Source organism: Myxocyprinus asiaticus, chromosome 6, assembly GCF_019703515.2.
Source record: "Myxocyprinus asiaticus isolate MX2 ecotype Aquarium Trade chromosome 6, UBuf_Myxa_2, whole genome shotgun sequence".
NCBI lineage: Eukaryota > Metazoa > Chordata > Actinopteri > Cypriniformes > Catostomidae > Myxocyprinus > Myxocyprinus asiaticus.
Window position 1 is genome coordinate 55399940 of NC_059349.1, and position 25000 is coordinate 55424939.

The 25000-nt window shown below is 35.7% G+C and overlaps 2 protein-coding genes across 4 annotated transcripts in view; one reads left to right on the plus strand and one right to left on the minus strand.

Moving 5' to 3' along the window:
- Window positions 1-25000, plus strand: part of LOC127443011 (receptor-type tyrosine-protein phosphatase mu-like) — a 384365-nt gene that overhangs the window by 200851 nt on the left and 158514 nt on the right. For all 3 annotated transcript variants that reach the window (XM_051701475.1, XM_051701476.1, XM_051701477.1), the window contains exons 8-9: window positions 19153-19461; window positions 22631-22740. In XM_051701475.1, coding sequence (XP_051557435.1) covers window positions 19153-19461; window positions 22631-22740 — 419 coding nt within the window. The remainder of the gene's footprint in view (window positions 1-19152; window positions 19462-22630; window positions 22741-25000) is intronic.
- LOC127443052 (yjeF N-terminal domain-containing 3-like) overlaps window positions 1-25000 on the minus strand; it is a 479510-nt gene that overhangs the window by 116428 nt on the left and 338082 nt on the right. The window lies entirely within an intron of this gene.

Sequence of the window (25000 nt, forward strand, 5' to 3'; positions counted from 1 at the left end):
GTGATTCGATATAACAACACTTAAATGACAAAGTATTTTAGAAAATGTTGTTTATTTTTTTAGAAAAATGTTTGCGCAAATTGCACATACAAATTCTACATTTTATCAATTAATATTATGTATAATATGTATAATATATTATATTGCATGTATAATAATTAGGGCTGTCGATTTAACGCGTTAATTCAGTGCGATTAATTATATAAAATTAACGCATTAAAAAATTAACGCAATTAATCATGTCCCCGGACTGTAGTAAGGAATGTTCCTGAGCAATTCAAACTTGTAGTACCACCTGTTTTCTCCAGGGGGCAGTAAGTGAAACTCCAGCTGTATAGGCAACGAGCAGCTTATACAGAGAACAAACAACCCTTGAGCAGAAAACACAACATGAGGACGCGATCTTGCGTTCAAAACTCTTGATGGAGCGCAAGTCCAAACTTAGGGATCTAAAGACGTGTTTTTCTAAGTATTAAACTACGTTTAACTTGACACAGCGATTAATATGAAGCAACGCAACCGAGATGCCCCAGAAGTGTCCGTCTGACACAGGTGTACGTTGGTGCGTCCTTAAACAAGCCCTCATAATAAATCTTGGACTGACTGACAGATTCAACTACAAAATGGTTTGCTGTGAAATGTAGGTCAATGATTGGCTTATGTTCAATAATATGCAAATAAACAATATATTGGATTCTAAAGACACTTTTTGTATTGTCTTATCAATGCTTAACCCCACAATAATGTAATGCATTTTAATTATCTGAATATTATATATATATATATATATATATATATATATATATATATATATATATATATATATATATATTATTTGTAATTATTTAAATATAACTATTTATAATTATTTCATCATTATATATTGAAGTATTATTATTTGAGGGGCTTTCTCAGCAAATATCTATATATGTGATTAATTGCGATTAATACAATTAGTTAATCGGCACACCATGTAGTTAACTCGATTAAACATTTTAATCAATTGACAGCCCTAATAATAATGTCAGCTGTCACTGTTTGTGTACAGTTTACAAGTATTTAAATTTGTACATCCATTTTTAAAGCAAGCGCAAATTATCTCTTTAAGAATTGCGGCACATTGACGAGAGAGGTGTCGCACGGTTTCTATATCGCATCCGTGTTGCGTGTGATTAATTTAGTTTATGTTTCTTTTTACTTTTTGATCAGGATATTAAAAGACATGCATGGATCTCATCTTTAATGGACAGAAGAAATGTTCGGTTTTAATTTCAAGCACTTTTCAACAAAACAAGGTGATTTTTCCAGGTATTCCAGTCTTTACATTTCTAAAAGCTTAATTGAAGCACTTTAAACACTTCAAGGACCTTGTGCGAACTCCATAAGTAATGTAGAGAAAAGCTACAGAGAGATTTTGATGCATCGAATTTGCCTCAATATGGCTCATCAATTATTTTGATTTGCAGTATTTCGAGATGTTATATTGTCCCATCCCTTCAAGGCATCAAATAATGGTAGAACTAATTGACTAATCAACTAGTTGGTGCAAACCCTACAGACGGCCTTTAAAAAATGTTATTATAGCTTTTAAAATAAAATTATTTGGAGCCAATTAACAGAATGATATCGAACCTCTGAAAGCCTCTGTCGTGTTTATATTCTCTTTTCTCCCCTCCTCCTTCTTAAGTGGGTTTCACGTCAATAACAGGGAAATGTGTGGAAATAAAAACTCTTGAATAATGGCGCACTCGAGCGCACGGGTCACATTTCACACGCTTTCTTAAGCTGTCTCAGAAATCACTGTGTATTCAGCTGATTGTTCCACAGATCAATAGCTTTTAAAGTTGTGCTTGATTCACACACTCTTACTACAACTTTCCTTTTGTAAAGCACAAAAATCAATGTCATATTTTTTAAACCATTTGCTAACCTTCAAAATGTGGCCATGTTGCTCTCATATCGACCTCTGCATATAACACTTCAATCTGTCTTTTCTATACGTCACTCGGTCTGTATGGTGTACATGAGCGTGCATTCATAAACACACAAACACACACTCATAAAGCAGTATAATCCTGTTGCTCTAATAGTCAGGGTCTCTGAGGATGTTATTAAGCTTCTGATATGTTATATATTGAGAAGACCCTCGGCTATAACTGGACAAAATAAAAAAAAAAATTAGTTTAAATATTGTTCAGCCTTTTAACAATATTTTAATATATCTTGTATATATTTATTTGTTCTTAAATTAGTTAAAATATTGATTTTTTTTATCAAATGTATAATGTAAACATTTCAACCAAACATTATACAGTACATATATATTAGGATATCAATATAGCTAAAATTGACATTATGGACACACATCATGGGTTATGGGTGTGTGTGTGTATACATATATATATATATATATATATATATATATATATATATATATATATATATACCCATAACCCGTAATGTTTGTTTTATATATATATATATATATATATATACCTATAACCCATAATGTGTGTTATATATATATATATATATATATATATATATATATATACCCATAACCCATAATGTGTGTGTATATATATATATATATATATATATATATATATATATATATACCCATAACCCATAATGTGTGTGTTATATATATATATATATATATATATATATATATATATATATATATATATATATATATATATTGTATATATTTATTTGTTCTTAAATTAGTTAAAATATTGATTTTTTTTATCAAATGTATAATGTAAACATTTCAACCAAACATTATACAGTACATATATATTAGGATATCAATATAGCTAAAATTGACATTATGGACACACATCATGGGTTATGGGTGTGTGTGTGTATACATATATATATATATATATATATATATATATATACCCATAACCCGTAATGTTTGTTTTATATATATATATATATATATATATATATATATATATATATATATATATATATATATATACCCATAACCCGTAATGTTTGTTTTATATATATATATATATACCCATAACCCATAATGTGTGTGATATATATATATATATATATATATATATATATATATATACCCATAACCCATAATGTGTGTGATATATATATATATATATATATATATATATATATATATACCCATAACCCATAATGTGTGTGTTTTATATATATATATATATATATATATATATATATATATATATACCCATAACCCATAATGTGTGTGTTATATATATATATATATATATATATATATATATATATATATATATATATATATATATATATATATATATACACCCATAACCCATAATGTGTGTGATATATATATATATATATATATATATATATATATATATATATATATACCCATAACCCATAATGTGTGTTATTTATATATATATATATATATATATATATATATATATATATATATATATATACCTATAACCCATAATGTGTGTGTTATATATATATATATATATATATATATATATATATATATATATATATATATATATACCCATAACCCATAATGTGTGTGATATATATATATATATATATATATATATATATATATATATATATATATATATATATATATATATATATATACCCATAATGCTTGTTCATTAGGTGCTACTAGTTACAGATCAAAAAGGGGAATGGAAAATGCACACAGTAGTCACACTCAGGTCTCAGGAGGTTAAAACACTTTTGTCTTAACACTCTCATATGCATGAGTCGTGAGTCAAGGAAGGATTGTGAAACTAGTATAATGACACGCTCTTTAGAGAACTTAATGGCCAAATAAAAAGCATATTGTTATATTCATTATGTTGCAACATTTTATATCGCTAACAAAATGATTGCTAATATAACGTCATTATGTTCCATATTGTGCTCAGCCCAACTCTCACAGAAAACACACAGGATTTGACAGTTTGCCTCCATCAGAGGTTGCCCACAATAATCAAATGCGATTTGTCAGAATAAGAATGAGTGTGTGTGTGTGTGTTTCTCGAAATGTCTGCTCAGCTTGTTTTCTCATACACCTGACCTTTCCAAATGTCATTTTTTCTCAGGTTCTTATTGGCATTGTGAATAAATGATGAAATGCATCAGAGAGACGCTTAACTTCATTCATAGCCCGTAACAGCCCTCCACATCATTTTCATATCTTTTCCTCTTTGATATCAAACTTGTGTCACGTTTTGTCTGTCTTTGCAGTTTGTCCTCTCGGCTGTTTGTTTTTATCTGTATCTCAAAGTTTGACGTTCTGCCTCCATTTGCATTTAATCATTTAGCGAGCGTTCTGCTGTCAGGGTGTAAGCAGTCAAGGACGAGCTTCAAGAAGTGGCGCGTCTGAGAGGACATTTCCATCCTCAAACGATCTTCAAAAAGCATTTCACGGTGGTATATTATAATTAAGCTTAAGCCACCAGAGGCCAAATGTAACAATGATTGTAGCATGATTTAAAGTTTCACCCTTTTACCACCCTTAACCGTGATTAAATCAGTGTAATGCGTGGACTCGAGTAGCTTATTGCTTTTTAAAAAAAGTGGCTATAACAACATGATAAGACACTCAAAAACTGTTATTGTGTTGTGTTTGTTTTGTGCTAACACATTTTGTGTTCCCGGTCAAAAATGACCGACCCACTATGACTGTTTATAAATCTCTCATAATGCATATATTATCACAATATATTGCATTAGATCTTTTTATCAACTTCTTTTTTAGTAATTATGACAGGTTTTGTACTCCTTTTTTGAACATATTTTTAAAAATGTATATTTTTTATTGATAGAAGGATTCGTTGAACTGAACTCATACCGGGCACTTCCTGCGGAAAATAAAATGTATATAATAATTACATAATAAATGAATAACCACTTGCTTGGTCTGAACAAAATGTGTGTCGTTTTGAAGTTTATAATCTGGACTTTATAATGTATATAGCTGATATTACCAATCCTTAAATAATGCTTTTTAATTTGTTGACAAATAAGAACTGTTTCATTCTCATCGTTTGCACATTTGTTATCACAACAATTATATTCAGAGTTGATAAAACCATAAAAAGATGAGATAGTCATGTGTTATACATCGTTGGAAATATCTCTTTTTCTATAATGCAATGAACAAATGTGTTTCACTCAGAAGTCAAACTGCAGTGAGTTTCAGTGAATGAAATTCCCACAGACACACATAAATATAATAAACAGGAGTGTCTTTCTGACACATTTTTCCTTATTACTTCCTGAAACATACATATAACAGACAATGACATATTGTAACTTACAGCAGACGATCCCGATTCAAACAAGCCCAAACACAACATAATATGATGAGCAGATCTTGAAATGCTCCTCAAAGAGTGTACATGGAAAGAAGATGCACAAAAGGGGGCTCAACACACATTGTGTGTGTGTTGTGTTTTGTGTGTGTGTGTGTGTGTGTTTGTGTGTTTGTGTACATGTTTATACTACATTGTGGGGACAAAATGTATACTACACAGCGGTCCCTATGAGGGATATTGCTTATTAAACATACTAAACTATGTTTTTTTTGAAAATGTAAAAATGCAGAAAGGTTTCTGTGCGGGTTAGGTTACATTTCTAGGGTTACATTTAGGGAATATAAATTATCATTAGATCTGTATAAAATCCATAAAATTAATGGAAGTCAATGGAGAGTCCCCACAATGATATAAAAACAAGTTTGTGTGTGTGTGTGTGTGTGTGTGTGCACATATCCGAGGACTTTGTGTGTGCAAACACACATCCACATATGTGCTCATCTAAAGGATTGTGATGCTCCTGAACACAATTAATTAACTTAATATATCTGTATTTTGTAGTCTAATCCATTCATTTCCAATGGCCGGTCATTTTTGACCGGGAACACAAGTGTAACAAAGTGAAATAAAACAAAAACAAAATGTAAAGAAAATGGTCCAAATTGTTTTTGTGCTTTCAGATACCATATGTGAACAAAGACAAGGAATTTTATTCCAACTGGATTACTAAAAAAAACAAAATTACCGGATCACAATGAAAGGTTTAATAATAATAGAGTGCAACAATCGATGCACCACCAATGTATATTCCACCAGAGATATTCAACAAAGAACGAAAAGTGTGCCAACCACACTAGACTCAAGAACACTATTTATCTCAGTGAGGAATGGTGTGTTGCAGTGATGACGAGGTAAAACAGAAGGTGTTTGCAAAAGTAATGCGACTGAAAAGTTAAAGATTTTGTGCAATGCACTCTGATTTAGGTATATTTCCCACCTGACTTCCCGCATATTAAGCATTCCTATCCATCTCAAATGCTCCGTCAGAGCTTTAGTAAACAAGCGACTGAACTCTGAATCTACAAACGGATCTGTGAGTTGAAAACAGGTCAAGGACTAGTCAAAGCTGCAGTTGGATTCATCAGACAGAGTTTTCTGCAGATGTTCTTGAGTTAGTTGAGTCAGAGAGACAGATGCTGTACTGATTCCAGACTGTGAGTGTGAGCAGGAGACATTAGCATCAATGTTCCTCAGTGTGTTTCTCACAAGTCTCTTACTGTGTTCTCATTTATACTTACTGGGGGAACAGGCTACTTTTAGTTCGCCTAACAACGATGGTGAAATGCAGTGATGTTTTTGTTCTTCCAAGGTGTTTGTTTGGTGATGTATCTCCTGTTAGTGCACATCTCTGAAATTCTTGACCTATGAGGACTCGGCTGGTCAAAGAGAGTTGATTGGTTAAAACTAACCGTGGGTGTGGTTAGACAGGGCATTTTTTATTTACAATCAAGTGTGCCAGCTGAGAAGTTATCACCTATGTTTCTATTATTAAAAATAGATAGCTTTAGTACACTTTTTTTAAAGATGATTCACAACACAAATTCCATAAAGACAAATACGTGGAGCGATATTGCGGTTCAGATAACTTGTAAAAGGGCTCCATGACAAGTTTAATAATGCAAAGAAGTGATACAGCAGTGAATTACATCCGTGGCTGGAACAGTACAATAAATCAGAATCAGAATGAGCATTATTGCAAAGTATGCTTACACACACAAGGTATTTGTCTTGGTGAAGGAAGCTTCCAGTGCAAAGAGAATACAAAAAATATACATATACAACATATACATACAAACATTGAAATATACATATAAGCATATATACGTAAACAGTGAAATAAGAATAGAAAAATAAGATACAACAGATAAATATATAGAGGAAACTACAGAAGGGCAATATGTGTTCAAATATGTTATATACAGATATACAGTTATGTGCAAGGTGATTTAATGTATTGTGCAGAAGAGGTAGGATATGTCAAATAAATATAAATGGAATATAAATATGAATGAATAGTTGAATATGTGCATGATTGTATTGCCACATTGGAGAGTATTGGGGGCAGTTTTAACTGTTCATAAGGTGAATGGCCTGAGGGAAGAAACTGTTCTTGTGCCTGACAGTTCTGGTGCTCAGAGCTCTGCAGCACTGGCCAGAGGGCAACAGTTCAAAAAGGTAGTGTGCTGGGTGAGTGGGGTCCAAAGTGAGTTTTCCAGCCCTTTTACTCACTCTGGAGGTGTACAGTTCTTGGAGGGTGGGAAGGTGAGAACCAATAATCCGCTCAGCAGTCCAGACTATCCTCTGAAGTCTTCTGATGTCTGACTTGGTAGCTGAAACAAACCAGACAGTTATTGAAGTGCAGAGGACAGACTCAATGACTGCTGAGTAAAACTGGATCAGCAGTGCCTGTGGCAGGTTGAACGTCCTCAGTTGGTGAAGGAAGTGCAACCTTCGTCTGGCATTTTTCACAATGGAGTCAATGTGGGTCTCCCACTTCAGGTCCTGAGAAATGGTAGTGCCCAGGATCCTGATTAACTCCACTGCTGCCACAGTGCTGTTTAGAATGGTGAGGGGGTTAATGTTGGGGTGTTCCAGGTTGGCAGCTCCAGGTTGTTTTGACTGCACCAGTGAGCCTGTCGTTCAACCTCCCTTCTGTATACAGACTCATCGTCATCTCGGATGAGGCCGATGACAGTGGTGTCATCTGCAAACTTCAGGAGCTTGACAGAGGGGTCCTTGGCGTAGAGGGAGAAGAGTAGTGGGGAGAGCACACATCCCTGAGGGGCACCAGTACTGATTGTACAGGTGCTGGAAGTGAACTTCCCCTGTTTCACTAACTGCTGCCTATCTGTCAGAAAGCTGGTGATCCACTGACAGATAGACGTGGGAACAGAGAGTTGGTGTAATTTAGTCTGGAGAATAGCTGAGATGATGATGTTGAAAGTCAAACTGAAGTCCATCAAAAAGGATCCTTGCATATGTCCCTGATCTGTCCAGATGTTACAGGATATGATGCAATCCCATGTTGACTGCATCATCCACAGACCTGTTAGCTCGATAGGCAAATTGAAGGTGATCCAGAAAGGGTCCAGTGATGTCCTTCAGGTGGGCCAACACCAGTCTCTCAAATGACTTCATGACCACAGACGTCAGGGCGACAGGTTTGTAGTCATTAAGTCCTGCAATCTTGGGTTTCTTTGAGACAGGGATGATGGTGGAGCGTTTGAAGCAGCTGGGAATTTCACACTGCTCCAATGATCTGTTGAAGATCTGTGTGAAGATGGGGGCCAGCTGGTCAGCACAGGCTTTTAGACAAGTGGGTGAAACACCGTCTGGGCCCTGTGCTTTCCTTGTCTTTTGTCTCCGGAAGACCCGGCACATCTCTTCACATATCTCAAGTGCAGGTTGTGTAGCAGGAGGGGGTTGCAGGAGGTGTTGGTGTTTGTTTGAAGTGAAGGTCAGAGCGGGTGTGAGATGTGAGACTGGGCTTTTCAAATCTACAGTAAAAAAACATTCAGGTCATCAGCCAGTTGTTGACTCCCTACAGTGTTAGGGGATGGTGTCTTTTAGTTGATAATGTCTTTCAGGCCTCTCCACACTGATGCAGGGTCATTAGCTGAAAACTTGTTTTTCAGCTTTTCAGAATAACTTCTTTTAGCCGCTCTAATCTCTTTTATTAGTGTGTTTTTGGCTTGATTATACAAGATGTTATCCCCACTTCTGTAAGCATCCTCTTTAGCCTGACGAAGTTGCCTGAGTTTTGCTGTAAACCAGCTTCAAAAACACTCCAATCGGTGCAGTCAAAGCAGGCTTGTAGTTACAGCTCTGCTTCATTAGTCCATCTCTTTACAGTCCTTACTACAGGCTTAGATGATTTTAGGTTCTGCTTGTAGGTCAGAAGATGAACCAGACAGTGATCAGGGAGTCCCAAAGCTGCTCTAGGGACAGAGCAATATGCATCCTTTAAAGGGGACCTATTATGCAAAATTCACTTTTACATGGTGTTTGAACATAAATGTGAGTCGGCAGTGTGTGTACACAACCACCCTACAATGTTAAAAGTCCACCCACTCCTCTTTCTTATATTTCTGTTAATCTAAAACAGTGTCTCAAAGTGATTGGTTTTCGTTTCTGCTCTAAAGTGACGTCACGTTAAAGCAGGCCTCACCCACGACTGGTGACGGACTCCACCCTATTATCATAGATCCTCCCTTGAGTGATCTACACACAGTTTTATAATAATAGGTCTCCTTTAATGTAGTGTAATAGTGATCCAGTATGCTCCTGTCTCTGGTGGGGCATGTAATGTGCTGTTTGTATTTGGGCAGTTCACGTGTGAGATTTGCTTTGTTAAAATCCCCAAGAATAATATTAAGTGAGTTCGGGTATTGTTGTTCCGTGTCTGTGATCTGATCAGCCAGCTGTTGCAGCGCTGCGCTCACAAACGCTTGTGGAGGAATATAAACATTCACCAGAATAAACAAGGAAAACTCACGTGGCAAGTAGAAAGGCTTACAATTGAGGAAGAGCGCCTCTATATTAGGGCAGCACATCTTCTTCAACACTGTTACATCTGTACATCAACTTGCATTGATGTGAAAGCGTGTTCTACCGCCCTAAGTCCCTAAATTCGGATAAGTGCTCTATCAAGTGTTTTTTTTTTATTTTTTTTTATTGCAAGATTGTGTCCTTAAGTTGTGTTTTCTGCTTAAGTTTGTTCTCTGTATAAGCTGCTCGTTGCCTATACAGCGATTTTCACTTACTGCCCCCTGGAGAAAACAGGTGGTACTACAAGCTTGAATTGCTCAGGAATATTCCCTATTACAGTCCGGAGACATGATTAATTGGGTTATTTTTTTAACGCGTTATTTTTATATAATTAATCGCACTGAATTAATGCGTTAAATCGACAGCCTTAGTTTCGAACAGTTTGAATTTTCGCAGTTTTTTTTTTTGTCATAAATATGCCCTTTGAATTTCCTTTAAATTTAGTCAATGTTTCATCATGTCATATTCATTAATTTTAGTGTATTTAATTTGATTAAAATAGCATATAATTTTAGTCGACAAAAATTGCATTGCAAAATGACAAAAACAGGTACATCAAACTGTAACAGACCAAACTCAAACCAAATATTCAAATTTTTAGACAAATTTATGAACTATTTACAATTATTTAAACTTGTATCAAACATATTTAAGATTAATATGCTTAATATGTAAGAATAAACAACTAAAATAAAGGCAAAAAGTGAATATACTGAAGTATGAGCTACTTTTAAAGTGACTCTGTTTTGAATTAGTCCCGTTTAGACAGTTTAGGATATTGCGTTATGTGTAGCGTAGCTGACTAGTGCGTAAATTAGTTTGTTCACCCGTTCATTGTCTGTGCAGATGTAAGTTGTAATATGACGTTTATGTTGTGGATATAGTGATTAATGTCACATATATTAGGATGTGTTTGAGTGAGGTAATTAACAGATGTACAGGTGTTCAGCGGGGAAATACACAACATACTATGACTGGATTATTTACATCAGTTCTTTCTATATTCAAAAAAAATAAGACGGATGTGCGTTACGACTGCTTTGTGATACTCTGTAGTACAGTAAACAGCATGCACATGTGCAGATGACACGGACAGTACACACATTCTGTGCTGACGATGAAATTTACGTCACATGTACCGTATGGCACTCGCGAAAAACCGAAGCATACTTTGGTGAAGTATGCTAAAGACAGATGGTGACCATATAATATGTGCTTGATTTCATTATGTTTTTCTTTATTCTGAGAAATTCTGTGCGCTTGCGTGTGTGTGTGTGTGTGTGTCTCCAGAGTGGCGAAGAGGAAATTGAACTCTGGCTAGATTTAATAGGTGGGAAAATGTGATGTTCCAGTGAAATGGACTTCAGATTTGTGTGAGAATGGAAATTGATCCTATTAGAATGTGTTCATGGTCCTTTACCACAGACAGACAGAGAGAGAGAGATTTATAGTAGGAGAATGTTTCAGAGAGAGTGTGTTTTATTGTGTGTGTGTGTGTGTGTGTGTGTGTGTGTGTGTGTGGTTCTGTCAGGAAGTGACTGAGGAAAGCGAGTAAAATAAAGAGCAGTGAAGATATAGACAACACCGAAATGAAGCTGAGCTGGCAGAGAGAGAACGGGAAGAGGAAGAACTCTTGATGAGAGATTATGACACATCAGCAGAATGTTTGACACAAAACCATCAGTGTCAGCACAAGAGAGAGAATATGTGTTTCAAGCAGTGTTTAAAGGGTCACCTGAAACTTATTATTCTGTCTTTGTTTACTCACCCTCGTGTCTAACTTAATACAGCTTCAAACAAGGTTCATCCAATCAGAATTGAGAACTAATCATATTCCACACCGAATTTGTTCTTGACTGTTTGCCAATAGAGCACAACAGTCTGCTTCAGGAAGTAAAAAACCATTCGGTTTCTCCATAAGTGAATTGATCGTTAACATTGTGGGGTGTAATCGGATTACAAAGTAATTATTCTGTGTAATCTAATTACTTTGTTGTCAAAATAAGTAGTGTAATGCATTACATTTAAAATTAAATAAATGTAATTAATTTTAAGTACATTATAGGGTTATATATATTTCTAATGTATACATGTATTACAGCCCTGTATCGAGTCATTGTGAGTGTATGACTTGTGTGTAACAATGAACAAGAAAAAATGTACATTATTTTGAATTTGTTGAGCGGAAAATTGTTTAAGAAAGTAACTTAAAAGTAAAGTAATTAGTAATCTGATTACAATTTTAGTGAAGTAAATAGTAATTTGTACTGGATTACTATTTTTAATTAACTTAAAGGTGCAGTATGTAAGATTCAGAAACCCTTGTTATTAGTGACACCTGTGAACGTTAAGTGAACTGCAGCAGCTACCTGTTGCTCGCGCTCGTGCACACACTCCATAGGGACGCGAGCGAGCATCGACAAAAACAATGATGTAACGTACAAAGAGACTGAACGTGATTCACCGGCATCATGATGACAGATGAGGTAACATAATTAAAATTACACAGTTATGATTGTTTTAATACCATCCTTTTTTGGGGGGGGGGTTTCCCCTTTTTCTCCCAATTTGGAATGCCCAATTCCCAATGCGCTCTAAGTCCTCGTGGTCGCATAGTGATTCACTTCAGTCCGGGTGGCGGAGGACGAATCCCAGTTGCCTCCGCGTCTGAGACAGTCAACCCGCGCATCTTATCACATGGCTTGTTGAGCGCGTTGCCACGGAGACATAGCACGTGTGGAGGCTTCACGCCATCCACCGCGGCAACCACGCTCAATTCACCACGCGCCCCACCGAGAACAAACCACATTATAGCGACCACGAGGAGGTTTACCCCATGTGACTCTACCCTCCCTAGCAACCGGGCCAATTTGGTTGCTTAGGAGACCTGGCTGGAGTCACTCAGCATGCCCTGGGATTCGAACTAGCGAACTAGCAAACTCCAGGGGTGGTAGCCGGCGTATTTTACCACTGAGCTACCCAGGCCCCCAATTCCTACTACAGAGACTGTATATTATATTTGACTCTCCAGTGCTGGAACAGGGCTAATATAAAGTGTGGATATAGGTCTGACTATGCGAGACTGTAGTTGAAGTAATCACTTTTCTTTGCATGAGACATTGACTGCATTTATACGATAGCCTGTGTCGCCGTTAGCTAGCTAGCCAGCTTTCTCAATAGCTGTTAGCTAAATTTGGTGGATGATGACAGTAGCTGTTTATAAAATAGACTGTACATTATAAATATGTTGACACAATTCATATGTCATTCTGATATATCGATGCGCTATTGTTTTATAATAGAATGTATATATTTTCTGTATAACCAAGTTACGTTACACTAATGAATGGAGCTTTTTGCATTATCTTGAACATTGTCTAGCATTCATTTCATGTGTTATTGTAGTTTACCTTGCTGAATAATTACAGATTTACATTGTTTATGACAGTTACTGTGCAGGCAAGATCAAGTTAGCTAAAATGACACAGATCAATCCTTATGGCACTATATTTCACATGCTTTGCAGTTATGTAAGCTTACCAGTCCAATAAGAAGAACGCCAATTCAGGGTCGGTTCTGATCCCCAAAACCGAACGAAGGTCCCTCCAGGAATCAAATGCCCTGCCGATGTTCACTCTAGTTTTCGCTCGACTACGATCACGTTCCCGCTTAGCCAGACGGGATTCAGTAGATAAATGTTTGTTTTTTGGCTTACTCTGAGTTTGTGTAGGAGTCGGTGTTGTGCTGGGAGCCGGATGTTTGCTGGATTCCATCTCTAAGATAACGTTACCTAGTGTTGCAGTTTGTTGTCGCTGTTGAATAGCGGAAGAGACGCACTGAGGCTCTCGGGAGCGCGCATAAACGTCACATCCTTTGGATTTTCCCGGCAAAAGCGACCCGCTCCCTTCGCATTAAAATCAGTCTACAGGCTTTAATAGGCAACCTAGGAAGTCCGGGAAGGGCTCATTTTTTAAGTTGCGTTACAAGCCGTTCACACATTGGCAAAAAAAAGGTGAATATTACATGAACAATGTTACATATTGCACCTTTAAAAACACAGATTTTTAACCCTAACTTATAAACGTTTAATGACAAATGAACTGTGAGCACCGAGGTTTTTAATCTTCTCTAGAAACCATCAGTCTGCATTATTTCAACTTTATTTTTAAAAATAATGTGTTTTTTACTGGAATTCCTGGTGAAGAACTACACTACCCATAATGCTCTGTGAATGATACAATCAAGTCACTCTTTCTACACTCTCAAACTACTTATATATTTGTATATATCTGAATATTTTAAAATAAGCTTCAGATATATTGTTGCTATACTTATAATCGACAACTATAATCAAAAGTTTTGAATTATAAGTCATTTGCAATGCTTCATGGGATTTGTAGTTCATTCCCTCATTAAAGACGTTAAGTACACAGTCTTGTACCTTTTTGTCTGATTTTCAAACACCTTTTTGCTTCAATTCAAAGTTTGTAATGTTGGGATTCACCTTGGAACTGGTTGGTTCATGAACTCTTTATGAATGATTTTATAAAATCCCTATGGAAACAATGAATCGGAAAAATACTTCCGGAATTAAGATGGATGGAAAAGTGTCCGGGCACTGTTGCACTATATTAAGTAAGTATTTTCTCTGTCTCACTGTTTCTCGATGTGTCTGCTGCTGTGTTAGATTGAATCTGATTCTCTTTCATCCTGCGGTTCTGATCAGCGCTGCTTTGATCTGCAGTGATTCAGATGAGCTGCACTCATGTGTCTGCATTCAGAGGAATGAACCACAGATATCAGATATAGTTTTGTACACGGAACGAGACTCCAGATTGTGTTCACTCATCCCTCAGTTTATAAAAGCATGACAAAGTCGTGTAAACAGTAATGCAATTACAGTACAAGTCTTTAGGAGCAAGATGATGGAATAAACATCAGTGGTTGTCAATTTACAAAAATATATGTGTTAAGCGTGTTGTGTAACTGCAGTGAAAACTGCACACTAAAGAAAACATTGTTTTGAAAGTGTTGCCACAAGACTTAAACATTATACGTGTTAACATGAGACTTGTGCATTGGAATTGCTTACTGATCTTGTCTGTGTAACTTTACATCCAGTCTTTTAACTCATGTCATGAATACGTAAAGACAGTAAAGCTGGTAACTATTACATGCTACACAGAAAAGTGTATTGATTTTTCCCCCTTTTCTCCCCAATTTGGAATGCCCAATTCCCAGTGTGCTTTTTAAGTCCTCGTGGTGGCGTAGTGATTCGCCTCAGTCCGGGTGGCGGAGGACGAATCCCAGTTGCCTCTGCATCCGAGACCGTCAATCCGCGCATCTTATCACGTGGCTTGTTGCACGCTCAACTCACCACAAGCCCCACCGAGAACGAACCACATTATAGAGACCACAAGGAGGTTACCCCATGTGGCTCTACCCTCCCTAGCAACCGGGCCAATTTGGTTGCTTAGGAGACCTAGCTGGAGACACTCAGCACACCCTGAGATTCAAACTAGCGACTCTAGGGGTGGTAGCCAGCGTATTTTACCACTGAGCTACCCAGGCCCCCATTTGGACCGTTTTCTTTAATGTGTTTTATTTCACTTTGTTACACTTGTTGTGTTCCCGGTCAAAAATGACCGACCATTAGAAATGAATGGATTCGACTACAAAATACAGATATATTAAGTGTTCAAGAGCATCCCAATCCTTTAGATGAGCACATATGTGGAAATGTGTTTGCACACACAAAGTCATCAGACATGTGCGCACACACCAGCGCTCGCCGCTACTGAATCTCCAGTGCCATGGCAAGAGAATGATACTCAAGTTGTGAGCTTGCAGTCTGAATTCAATGTGATGAGATAAAAAGAACGCATTCCACGAAATATTGCAAAAACAACTCGTCTTTCTGTTGCATTGTGTAGGGCTAAACGATCCATTGAAATAAAATTGAAATCAACATATGACCTTATGAATATTAAACTGCAAAGGGCTGTGATGTAATCAAGCAAACCGTTTGCACGCGCTGCTCTGCGGAGCTCTGTTCTGAGCACATGTGAGGTGATTCTGTCTGTGCTTCCTCCTCGAATCTCATCTCATACACAGAATAACAGATGTGTTCAATTGTATTTACAGTGCTCTAAATTCACTTTAACTGGCCATTACAAGTTACTATACAATAACAAATCGAAAACCTCATAACACCAGGTTGTTTTGTGGACAGAAGCGGAGATGAGAGTATTTTACCATATTGGAGTTCACAGGTGCTCATTCAAAGACTTTTGTTAATGTGACTTCACAGAAAATTACTGAATTTTTTTTAACCAGATCCCATAAACTGAATAATTCGCTAGCGATCGGCTTATGTGTGTGTGCTGAACATGCGCGGGTGTTTCGAGAATGCTCATGGTGATATTATAAACACCAAATGCTCAAATACATTTCAAAGTTCTGCCGAGATGCCCGTCTTGTTGAGATATTCATGTAAACACTGAGAGTGATGTCTAAAGTGAACGTAAACAGCAGAGAAATAAGCGGATTTGTATTAAAATGTGGGACTAGTAAGTGTAAATGTAAACTAATACACCTGCTGCTGTCTAGTGTGTCATTATAATAATCAAACATTCAGAACAAGAAAACATGAACACACTCACTGCTCGACTGAGTAACTTTAGTAGCTTTAAAAAGTATTAATGTATTATGATCATACAGTGAAGACCTGTAGTAGTTTTATGTTGCATTTCATTCTGAATGTTTACTTGAATACTTGATACTGCTGTTAAAAAAGCACTGATATGTTTTGTTCAATTATTTTTAATCTATTTCTATTCATTTATGTTTTTATTGTTGTTTACCTTTTTGGTTCAGTTGTCTTGAATAATTACTTGAGAACTTGAAACAATTCTTACATAGTTCATAAATTAGTGTTATTATTTGTTGTGGTTTTGAAACTGATATCAAGAATCGTCAAATTAAATTACTGACTATTAAAATTTTGTGCATTATGACAGTGTATCATAATATACCGGACAAGTACCATTTTTACTCGGACAGGTGAATAACCAATTAATGTGCTTACTGAACATATATATAATACACATATAATAAACTATATAAATAATATAGTATAAAATAATGTGGGGGAGGGGTTGTAGATGGGGCGGGACACACACACACACACACACACACACACACAGCACACAAACACACACACACACAAACAAACAATACACACAACAGAACACACACAGACAAACACACAAACACACACACAACAAACACAACACACATCACACATACACAACACACAAACAACACACACACACAAACAAACAACACACACACACACACACACACAACAAACACAACACACACACACAAACAAACAACACACACACAACACACACACAAACAAACACACACAACACACACACACAAACAACACACATACACACATCACATACACAAACACACACATCACACATACACACACACACACACAACACACACACAAACAACACACATACACACATCACATACACAAACACACACATCTCACCTACACACACAACACACACACAACAAACACAGCACACACACACACAAACAAACAACACACACACAAACAACACACATCACACACAACACACAAACAAACAAACACACACACACAAACAAACACACACACACACACAACAAACACAACACACACACACAAACAAACAACACACACACAACACACATCACACACAACACACAAACAAACACACACAACACACACACACAAACAACACACATACACACATCACATACACAAACACACACATCACACATACACACACAAACACACACAACACACACACAAACAACACACATACACACATCACATACACAAACACACACATCTCACCTACACACACAACACACACACAACAAACACAGCACACACACACACACAAACAAACAACACACACACAAACAACACACATCACACACAACACACAAACAAACAAACAAACACACACACACACACACACACACTCACACAATGTGTGTTGAGTGCTTTTGTGCATCTTCTTTCCATGTACACTCTTTGAGGAATATTTCAAGATCTGCTCATCATATTATGTTGTGTTTGGGCTTGTTTGAATCGGGATCGTCTGCTGTAAGTTACGATATGTCATTGTCTGTTATATGTATGTTTCAGGAAGTAATAAGGAAAAATGTGACAAAAAGACACTCCTGTTTATTACATTTATGTGTGTGTGTGGGAATTTCATTCACTGAAACTCACTGCAGTTTGACTTCTGAGTGAAACACATTTGTTCATTGTGTTATAGAAAATGAGATATTTCCAACGATGTATAACACATGACTATCTCTGAATATAATTGTTGTGATAAATTTGCAAATGATGAGAATGAAACAAATATGCATTGTAAAGTCCAGATTCTAAGCTTCGATTATATTCAACAATTATATTCAGATCAAGCAAGTGGTTATTAATTTATTATGTAATTATTATATATTTTTTGTTTTCCGCAGGGAGTGCCCTGCATGAGTTCAGTTCAATGAGTCCTTCTATCAATAAAAAAATATACATTTTTAAATATATGTTCAAAAAAGGAGTACAAAACCTGTTATAATTACTAAAAAAGAACCTCCAATACACTTGACCCATAGATTTCCATTGTAAGTGTATTACTGTGAACACTGTTTATGCTTGTTTTTACAATCTGAAGAATGAGTTTTAAAAACATTATTTCAAATCTGTGCATCTGAACTTCTTTAGCAGATGTATTGTACAGTATATTATATGGGTTGAGATTCTCACACAAATGAACATGTTTCACTTCTCAAAACAGCAAAACAAAGACATGTTGCAAACCTCGGTTTGCAGGACCAGCGGTGGAAAATCGCTTTTGGCGTTCGGTGCGGTTTGTGTATTTTGTGCTAGTGTGGGCTGCTGTGTGTATCCTGTTGAGAATTTATGTTTTCGGCCTTGAAGCTTTTCTTACAAAAGAACATGAATTATAAAATTATCTCTTTAGTGTTTTTATTACACATTCTGTTTTTATAATCTTTCATATTTTTTTGTAATGGTTCTGTTGGGCTCATTAGAGGCTCTTTGCGTTCGGCTGCATTTTCCCTAATGGCTGTTTAATATTAATTTTCATGCAGGTTAAAGGTATAATTCTGTTTTCTCTCTCTCTCTCAGAGCCCATGCACGGCCTGCGGCAGCTGAAAGTGGTGGACATCAAATCCCGTCAGGTTACAGTTCGCTGGGAGCCGTTCGGTTATAACGTGACTCGTTGCCATAACTTCAGTCTCACGGTGCAGTACCGGGCGAGAGGAGGCGGGAAAGAGGAGAGCAGGGAGGAGGTGTCTTATGACACCCAGAGCTCCGCCCCTCAATACACCATCCATAACCTGATGCCCTTCACCAACCTGAGCGTCAGGCTGGTACTGCGCAACCGTGAGGGTGTAAAAGAAAGTCCCGAGATTCACGTGCAGACGGACGAAGACGGTGAGCGAACAAACTGTCACATATCATATGGGAAAAAATTATAATTTTAATTAACAATAAAAACATTGAATATATTTCATTTTAAAATATATAAATTTCATTCTGTCTCTAACTTTCCTCTTGTAATCAAAATGACTCACTTTTGCGTTAATATTCATTTGTAAGTCGCTTTGGATAAAAGTAAAAGCAGAATAAATGTAAATATAAAAGATTGTATGAAATTGTATTGGGCAATTTTTAAATGGTTTACATATTGATATTTAATTCAGATTAATTGAGGAATATTAGCTTTTAAAACTGAGTAAACAAATGTTATATATTCTGAGTATGGTTTGGTAAATGGCAAATCAGCTAAATTTTATTTGGCCTTAATTCAACTTATTTTACACTTAGCAAAGATAAGCATATATAAATAAATCTAATTTAAACCATTTGTTTAAATCTGTAATCAATCGTCAATAATATTTTAAGTGAATCGAAAGGTCTTCTAAAGCCTGATGTAGAAATTGTATTTTGCAATTGTAATACAGAGAATTAAATCAAAATAATTTTGATGATGATGATATTAACCCTTTAAGCTAGGATGGGCCTGCTGGCATGAGTAAAAATATAATTGTCAAAATAATAACAACTACACAAACACTAAATAGGTATCGTTTGATAGTTCAGAAGCTCTACTTTCCAATGCATGTAGACATTATGACCAAAACTAAACAAGTGCTTTGACATTTACAGACAAATCAGAAGTGTTCAGTTTTGATCATTTATCTAAAAAAAATTGCACTGTACAAATTATTGTAATCATTAAAAACATCAAACTCATCAAATATCCATGTGTCATATGTTGTTGGAAAGCTCTCAAAGAGTAGAATACAACCAGCCTATTTGTTTTACTCACAGACAAGTTTTCACTTATAACTTCACGAAAAATATATAGAACATAAAATATCACATACATTATTTAGAGGAGGTGATTATCTTTCAAAATAGTCCACACACAAGATAATCAGATGTATAGATCATTAGATAATCCACATGAAGCACAATGTTACATATGACCACCAGGAGATGGCGCCAAATACATGACACAGACTCAATGATGACTCAAATGACACAGAATGAAACTCATTCTGTGAAATCTCATTACTAAAATCATGTCTGCATGCTATACAAACCTTTAGTCATTGTTGTGTTTGCATGTGTAATTAGTTCTGATGTACAATTATTATGTTTTATTTGTTTGGAGAGGCTTTTGAACACTAAGATAAATTATTTTTGTAATGCTAGAACTTTTGATTGCTTTGTCAAATAAACACAACATTTTTCTCAGGTACAGTTGACATGATTGGGAACAAAATAAAAGCAGTTTTTCAGAGCCACCTTATTTACACCCAGAGATATATAACGTCAAATCAGAAAAAGAAGAAAGAAAAAAAAAAAGGCATTTTTGGCTCAATTTTTTTTTTCAGCAGTTTCTTAGGCCGAGAGTCTCAAAATGTATCATAATCTATATCATTAAAAATGTGAAAGGTTTTCTTTTTTTTTTTTTTTTTTATTAACATTTTTATTGATTCATAAATTAACACAAAAAATACAACAATATGTATATATATTGAATCAGTCACTTTAAACATGAAACCCCCACTATATCCCCTCTCCCTACCAAACTCCCACCCCACCCTGACCCCCCCACGAACACCCTTGTGGTCAATAGAATATAGACACACACACACAGAGAAAAAACACAAAACTAAAACAACAACAAAAAATCAAATAAAATACAATAATCAAGTATAATAATTTTTTATTTTAATTTTTTAAATGAAACTCTAAATTACTCCCTCCACCGCCCCTCCTCGAGATTCCCCCAAAAATGCTAAGTAATTGCCCCATTTCTTATTGTAAGAATCCCTAACTCCCATCCTTATGCTCGACCCCTCCTCGAAGGCAGCCACCCTCCCCATCTCCGCGCACCGCTCCGGGAACGAGGGTTGAAAGGGTTTCTTTACAATGAAACCAAACACTTGACCCTCCTTGTTTTTGTTTTTGTTTTTTGTGGAGTTATAAGCCTTCAATTTTGGGTATGCCACTGAAACAGGACATTTTTAAAAACACTTTCAGAGCTTAAAGTGTTAAGCTAATAATAATTAGCATAAATGTATAGGCAACATAATAAATACTGCCATGATGAATGCAAACAACTGTATTTTACAATACATTACATTAATAATTGAATAATTTATCATTGTTTTTTCACATTACAGTAAGGGGTTAAATCTGCATACCCACATGAAAATAATGTTACAATGTAAACAATCTTAATAGTTCTGTAAATAGACATCATTTTCTTTCTTTATTTATTTATTGTAAAATATGATCTGGATATGTTCTTGAGAGTTTTTATGAGATTTACCCTTTTAATTTCCATAAAGAACTTTTCATTCTCTTTTTCTTCTAAAAAAGGAACCTATATACCTATATTGCTGAACTTAAGAACAAGAACTTTATTATAAATAATGATTATAATTTGTAGTTTGACATGAAGTTGACAGTAAAAGGATAATATTTAACTATAGTCATCACAATACAATGACACAATGCACAAAATGTTTGTAATTTTTTGTATATAGAATAATAGTCCATTATTTCATGTACTGAAGTGTATTAATGGCTCAAATGCTCTGTTGGATCGTGCTCATCTTATTTCAGACGTATGTGACGGTGGATTTATTCCACTACAGTAAAGCTCTGACATTTAACTTGAATATTGAATTATGTCCCCTATTAACAGAAGAACTCTAGTGAGGGAATAAACATCATTCTGTGTTGCTTCAGATCAGCATCCTTTATAAATAATTAGACACATTTGTGGCATCTTTCCCTGATGTTACAATCACTTGTGCTCTTTGTTCTCCTTCAAAGTCACTGTCATGGATCATCTGAGATACAATTGAACTATTAACAATTGACTTACACTATATTATTCCGTTACTTTCATTAGTAAAACACATTTAATACTTCCTGTTATTAATTCAGCCTTTCAGTGATTATGACACAGAGTTATTTTACACTTGATAAATGTAGCAAAATACACAGTATATGTCATAGTCAATTAAATTGCTTTTGCTATCGTTGTGTTTTGATCCACTGTGATGTCACTTCCTGTCAGTGCCGGGTGAAGTTCCTCTGGATTCTATCCAGGCGAGTGTGTATGAGGAGAAGATCGTGCTGAAGTGGAGAGAACCGGCTCAGACGTTCGGCATCATCACTCAGTATGAGGTAAACATCATTTAAATACTTCACTTTATGTCACAGTGGTTGAACACTTTTCTTTTCGTAAATGAAGGACACATTAACACTAAACTGGAAACTTTTCACCGGGCCTTCATCATTTATTTTTGGTATTTATTTATTTTTTTTCCCAATTTGGAATGCCCAATTCCTAATGCGCTCTAAGTCCTCGTGGTGGTGTAGTGACTCGCCTCAATCCGGGTGGCGGAGGATGAATCTCAGTTGCCTCCGTGTCTGAGACCGTCAATCCACGCATCTTATCACGTGGCTTGTTGAGCGCGTTACCGTGGAGACGTAGCACGTGTGGAGGCTCACGCTATTCTCCACGGCATGCACACACAACTCACCACGTGCCCCACCGAGAGTGAGAACCACATTATAGTGACCATGAGGAGGTTACCCCATGTGACTCTATCCTACCTAGCAACCGGGCCAATTTGGTTGCTTAGGAGACCTGGTTGGAGTCACTCAACACGCCCTGGATTCAAACTCACGACTCCAGGTGTGATAGTCAGCGTCAGTACTCGCTGAGATACCCAGGACCCCTATTTTTGGTACTTTTAAAATGTCTTTTATGAATAGATTTGACTGTTTTAGCCTTCAGACCCAAACTTTTAATATTAAACTATGAAAATACATTATGAAAATACTGCAAGCACTTTATTTTATGGATTAATGACTATTATTTGGACTTGTTTAGAATGATAAGGTATTTAGTAAAGACCCTGTGAAATCAAAATGAAAGTTTTGCTGCTTTTAGTCCATGTCGATTAGCTTTAGGGTCATCTATATGCTAGTGTACTTCTAAAGGGTGGCAAAATTCATTTTCAGAAGATATAGCATTTCAGTGATGCAGTCTCGCTCTTTCGGCAGAAAGACGCAGTCAAATCATGACGTCAAACTGTACTAGAGAAACTTTGTCCAATCAAATGCATTCTAGAATGAGAAGACACCCGTCCCATTAAATGGCTGTGTTTTCACAACACATCGTTTCAAAGCAGCTTTACAGAAAATCATGCATTAACAGAAATTATAATTAATGACTAATAATTGGACTTGTAAGGGACTAGTTACGGACTTGTTTAGAATTATAAGGTATTTATTAAGCCTTTATTGGCTGATTAGCCTTACCTAATAGCCTCTTTGCATTTCTATTTCCTAAAATGGACTTATAGGTAAAAGCAAAAGATACAATAGCTTGTAAGGTGCAAAATAAACCCTTTATAGGTTCTTATAACACTGTGTGAATGTGCAGCTTATAAGTATAAAATAAATATAGAAATCAGAGACTTTTTGTTGCTTGGTGTGAATAGCAACAAAAAGCATCTTCTTTGCATTAAGTACAAATAGTGTCAGATGCTACTTGCACCCCTAATTAAATACTACTATACAGTATAGGGGCATCAACATGTTTATTGTGTTTATTTAGAGTCCCACAGACACCCTAAACCTAACCCTAACCTTCCCTGCTTTGTTGAAATACTATATGCATTCTATGTATTGTGCGGCTTATAAGTATACATTCACAGTGTAATAAGAATCTATAAAGGATGTCATCTGCATCATATTAGCTACTGAAATGTTTTAGTTTTAGCTAATAAATTCATGGCTATGACAAAGGCAAATGTAAAGGGGCTATATAAGCAAGAATAAGAAATCAGCCAATAAAGGTTTAATAAATACTTTATAATGCTATAACTAGTCACTTACAATTGTATTTATTAGTCATGCATAACTGGCTAATTCCTGATCCCTAAAATAAAGTGTAACCAAAATACTAATTATTACATGTTCTGATCATCTAAACAAAGAGTGAAATAAACACACCATTTCAATATTTATGGTGTGAAAATGATTTCTATCCATAATTACGACTGTCCCATAGTTGTGACATCATTTCCACCCCACCAAACAATTTAGCCTCTAATAAAGTTTAGTAAAGTTAGTGTACTTGTTAACCAAGTGGACAAAAGTGTCAGTGAAGAACATGCTTGAGATGAAATATGAGACAAAACAAAGACAAACAGACTTGTGAGCAGATTATTTTGATCAATCAAGCTGTAAAAAGTGTGAAAATATGATTTAATTGTGTGTATTTAGGATGCATAAAATGTTAGCTGTGAAATTAGTCTAAGTGGGATAAAAGAGTCTGTAATTTTATTTGAAAAAGGTTCAAAATGTCATTTTCATCAGCGATGAAGATGTGTTTGAGATGTGCTGGAAATGGCAAAAATTACTTTGATAGTGG